Consider the following 5592-nt stretch of genomic DNA (forward strand, 5'->3'; position numbering starts at 1 on the left):
GATATATTGCATTAAAAATTAATTATATTAATCAAATATGAAAATAGATGTATGTATGTATTAAATTTTTTAAAATGTGTACAATTAAATCAAAACCAAAATTTCATGTATACATATTAATCACAAATTAAATTTTATATGTATAATTGCATCAAATTGTAAGTCTTTTTGAATAAGTGTTGAATTTTATTATACAAAAGAAGCATAATTCTACTAAAAAAACATAAAAAAGAAAACCAAAACAAATGAACAAATCAATATAATACTACCAAACATTACTGTATAAGATCTCAATTAATTTCAACTTTACATGTTTTGAAGTAGGGATGTCAGTGAGGCGTGTTTCGCGGGGTCTCGCCTTACTTCGCACCCGCAGGGATGAGTACAGGTTTTGCGGGTAACGAGGCGGGAATGGAGACAAAAATTAGACTCGCCATGGATGGTGGGGCAGGAGTAGGTATGATATTGTACCCACCCCACCTCATCCCATCCCCGCCCGCCTAGCTCGCATAATATGATAAGTATATTTAAAAATGAATATTTATAAAAATTTAATTTAATAATTATCTTAATAGTATTTTATTAATTTAATAATATTTAATTTGTGTACTTGTGTTGCATTTAAAAACATTTATAATGTATTTGAGACATTGTTTGTATTTAGATAATATGTAAGGATTTTATTTTCTGAATTTTTTAAATTCATGTTGAAGTTATATTTTATTTACCAATTAAAGGATCGCGACAACTTTTTTTTTAACAATGACGGTTGGAATAATGTCACATATATGGTGAGAGTCTGGAGGACAGGTATACCTTTTTCATACAAAATTTAGTTTATATTTATTTAACTAATACTTATTAATGAATTATCTGAAGTGGGTCGCAATATAAGTATAGAGGGAATTAAGTGGGTCTAGAACCCACGTGGGTGGTTTATCTTGCAAGTCGTAGGGCGGGGATAATTTTAAGTTTGTACCTGTAATGAGTTGCGAAGCGAGAATGAGTATGAAAATTCTTAACAGTGATGGGTGCAATGAGAGCACCCCACCCCAATTGATATCCTATTTCGAAGTTGTAAGAACTTAACCTATGACCCGTTAATAGAACTGTCAAGTGATTAAAGTTACAAAAAAAAAAATCAATATCATCATGTATTGGACTGCACTTCTTAAGTTCAACACTAAATCTAAAACTTCACTAGGATTGGCAGCAAATTTTGACCTTTAATTTTTGGCACCCAACACTGGATATGCCTTTGACTATATACAGAAGCACACGAATGAGAAATGAAGAACCAGCAGTTTACAGTGACAATATTCATCCTCTTAAGAAAGAAAAAAACAGAAATAGAAAGAAGAAAAAGAAAGCCTCCTACTCATTGAAACAGCAATAATATACAAGAAAAGAGTTTAAAACGTTAAACAAAAGTCAAGTTTCCTTCATCTTTGAATTTAGGTTGATGGATTTGGAAGCGGTTCCATTTGATCAAACATGTCTGCTGGGAAATCATCGAAGAAGGCATCAGGGATCATAGGGTTATCAGCTTCTTCCCTTGCACCGAACCCACCGCTTCTCACCGGTTCAAGAAATGGCTGCTGCTCCACGTTCCCACTGTCAAGTTCATGAACATCCATAGGTGCAAACACTTGTGAAAAGTAAGGATCCTCGAATTTAGCCAACAGGTCTTGGCTTTCCAGTGATAATGTGAGGTATGGTTGGGGGTGTGGAGTCTGAGGGAAGAAAGCTTGCGGTTGGGCCTCAGCAGCAGCATACGGGTTGTTCCCTATCGACATCAGCTCCAGCTGCGCCATGTTCGCATCGGTGTACAACTTGGGATTTACTAGTTTCGGGAATTGCTCCACTTTAATAATAGTCTCGGTGTTATCAAGGTAGGATGATGATGAGCAAGATTGAGCCATGGTGTATGATATTTCCTCCATTGATGAACTCAACTTTGGAGCCTTGAAATTAACCCCCCCCCACCCCCCCCCCAAAAAAAAAAGAAACATAACTACTTATCGCACCATAAGAAAACTATTGAACTCAAACCATCTAAAGACTACTCAAGAATTAATACAATACAAGCAATTAGCAACAGTTTAGCCACTTTTTAAGCGAAGAACAGTGAAGTGAATTCTTTTTGAGTCAATTCATCAAACAAATGCATCCAATGGAATATTTTATTAGTCCCCAAACCACAAAAGTGACTAAAATAATTCCAAAAAAGCACTTGGAAATTCGAAACAACCATCATAAAATTGGGTTTTACCTCAAAAACAGGAACATCGTGAAAGGCAGGGATTTCCCTTTTAAGTTTGAGTGATTTGGAAGAGGAAGAGGAGGAGGAGGAAGAGGGGGCCCCTGAATTCTGCAATATCCTAGCCAGTCTCTTCTGCCTACTGCTCCAAAAATTCTTCACGTCGTTATCGGTCCTTCCAGGCAAATACGTTGCGATTTTAGCCCATTTGTTCCCAAACTGTGCCTGCAATTCTATCACCACCCTCTCTTCCTCTGCCGTAAACTTGCACCCACTTGGAAGATTCAAACAAACAAACAAAAAAGAAATTACTTGTGAATTACAAACAAGTAGTAGAGGAGAGCAGCAGAGATTAATCTATATATATATATATACACATACACACGCATGCTTACTTCTTCAAGTTGGGCCTAAGTTTGTTAACCCAACGAAGACGACAAGATTTGCCAGTTCTTTGCAAAAGGCCTTTGGATCGGATGGAGCTCCATTCTCGAGGGCCATATTTCTTAACATGGTTGATCAGCACTTCATCTTCCTCTGCCTTCCATGGCCCTTTCCGTATCTGACTTATCTCTACTAGCTTTCCTTCCATTTCCCCTAATTTAACCCTACTATCTTATACCAGGGAATGGCTATTCACGGATTCGGATAATAAATTTGGTCTTGTAATTTTCTCTTCTTCTTCTTTTTTTCTGATTAATGTAGTAGTCTTATTATCTTTGTTTTTATGTTTCTTCTTTCGGTAATGACGGTTAAGACGGTTACTGCCACCATCCTCCGCCAATATCCCCACGTTCCCAATTTTTTCCCTCATTCAAAATTTGTAATTTACGTATCTCTCCTTTATTCCTTCTCCTCTCTCTCTCTCTCTCTCTCTTTGATAGTTTTATGAATCACTATTCTTTTTAAGATTATATGTAGAATTACAATTAATAAATATTTGAATGATTGTAATTACAACTAAACATTATCAAGTATTATAAAGTATAACAAATTATTAATAATAAAATTAAAATAACTTTTAAAAGGATTTAAATTAAAAAAAATTGATCCAATGTATACTCACTAAAGATGATATCAGTTTGGTTAAATTTTTTAGTTTTTTTAACTATCCATTAATTCGACTCGGTTCAATTTTCAATTTTTATTTTGATTTTATAAACTTATTTGGATAAAATAAACTGTATTTTATGACTTTTTAAAGTCTTTTAGTAAATATCTCTAAAAAATAATAATTTTTCAAGAACCTTAAAATTATATTTATTATTTTAAATATAAAATATTTATTTTTATATCATAAAAATTAAATCGATTTTTAACTTATATTTTATAAACCGGATTGGTTTAGTTCATACTATTGCGGTGGTCCGCGTGTTCAGCACCCAACCAATCAACGTGCTCCTAACAAGACATCGTTTTGGGCGTATTTATGCAAAATGGGCCTGCCACACCCATTTCCATGCAATCTTTCATTTCAGTCTCATGAGGTTAGTGTTTACCAACACTATCTTTTTACTTATTATTTGTATTTTTGATTTATTCAATTTTACAACAAATACATACATGAATCTATTAAAAATAATGAAATAGAAACAAGAAATTATACCTTGAAATTTAACCTAAAGTTTGGAAGGTGTAATTACGAAATTACAAATTATCGTGTACTCATGTATGGGTCCAACTGCTATATCTAACTATCCAAAAAATCTTATTCAAGCCCTATTCAATCTGCGTTGGAGACAAGCCACCTGGAAATGAACAAAACACATGGTATTCAACAACCTTGCTAACGTACATTTCTTTCCATCTTGCCATTCTTTGAAACCATATTTAACACAAAGAAACGATCTCTAGCATGATAATCTTGTAATACTCTGCTAGGAAATGTGTTCCATTGTCATTCTGAATGATGACCACACCTCCGATGAGGTTGCTCTTTAGGTAGCTACTTATGTGGAGGCATAAAACCCATGGTGAGTCGAAACCTCCTACCTCCAGGGATCTTTGTAGGCGATGACGATTTGAGCTTTTTGGAGGGTTAGCATCAAATGAGAGGTGAAGATCATTCATTTTGTTGATAGCACCTAAAGGGATATTGGATTAACTTTCTTGAAGATAAACTTATTTCTTGACTTCCTAATAATCCATGAAGTACAATTAAAGGTCATTGACCAGAAGCCATTGAAAGATCCAAGAGGAGAGAGTAGTAAGATGGAAAGACTTTATGCGAAAGGAGAGTGGAGATTTAAACCAAACAGCTCTACAAAAATCACAGTGAATGAATAGGTGGTCCAAGGATTTCAAGTAAGTCTGACATAAAGAACAGTAGCTATCCTTTGTAATGTTCCATTGCTGGAGAGTCACCTTGGTCGAAAGGCAATTGTTGCATATATTCCATAAGAAGATTGGTCGAAACCTTTTTTTTTTTGTCCATAAAATAGCTTCATCATATTAGAAAAAAACATGATTTTTTTTTAAAATATAAATTTTTTATTAAAAAAATAAGAGTTGCCATCAATTTATTTTATTAGATATGATCGACTATTTATAAAATCACTTTTTACAAAAATAATTTTAAAATAGTTTTCTTTTTAAATGACATTTTTGTGATCTACATTGAAACTTAGAAAAAAATTGGGTTGAGAAGTCAAGTACATGCAAGAAAGATTATAGCACTCTTATTAAATACGGGTTATAAGTTCTCAAACTCAATATTTAATTATGACTCCTTAAATAAAACTGAGTTGAGTACCTACGATTAGGTTTTCTTTGTTTTCTCTGTCTGTCAAAGTAGCAGTTTTGGAGTCCTTTTCTCTCCGCTTTTACCTTAAATTAAGGTTTCAATAAAAAAATAAAGGATTTAAGGCTATAAAGAATTGAAGCATGGAGGATGAACTAGAAAATCTGAACTTGGCCGACGAAAAAGAAGATCCAGTTCAGGGCCAAGAAGATGAGGAGGAAAACGAGGAAGATTTTAGTCTTTGTATGGTAGGAAGGGTTCTCACAGATAGTGCAGTCCACTTTTCGTCAATGAGGAATATTCTTGCAGAGTTATGGCATCTTATAGAATGGGTAACTATCTCGAAAATTGAGAACAGAATCTTGTTTCACTTTTATAACGAGATAGATCTAAAAAGGGTTTTAGACGGTATACCATGGTTCTTTAAGAGACACCTGATTATTTTCCATAGATTAAAGAAGGGGAAGATCTAGTACAAGTTCCTTTTTTCCACACAAATTTTTGGGTACAAATGCAAGACTTACCGCTTGGTTCTCTGTCGGAAGGCATGGCACGATAGATGGGAAATTTCATTGGTGATTTTATAGAGTAT

The 5592-nt window shown here is 34.1% G+C and overlaps 1 protein-coding gene across 1 annotated transcript; it reads right to left on the minus strand.

Annotated features, from left to right (window-relative positions):
* Window positions 1-1206: 1206 nt before the first annotated feature.
* Window positions 1207-3041, minus strand: LOC107900817 (transcription factor DUO1). The gene is made up of 3 exons (XM_016826532.2): window positions 2656-3041; window positions 2273-2534; window positions 1207-1964 (listed from the first exon to the last, which is right to left on the minus strand). The coding sequence occupies exons 1-3, from the start codon at window positions 2850-2852 to the stop codon at window positions 1455-1457; spliced, it is 969 nt and encodes a 322-aa protein (XP_016682021.1). The 5' UTR covers window positions 2853-3041; the 3' UTR covers window positions 1207-1454.
* Window positions 3042-5592: the final 2551 nt, after the last annotated feature.

This window comes from Gossypium hirsutum, chromosome D08 (genome assembly GCF_007990345.1).
Source record: "Gossypium hirsutum isolate 1008001.06 chromosome D08, Gossypium_hirsutum_v2.1, whole genome shotgun sequence".
Classification (NCBI taxonomy): domain Eukaryota; kingdom Viridiplantae; phylum Streptophyta; class Magnoliopsida; order Malvales; family Malvaceae; genus Gossypium; species Gossypium hirsutum.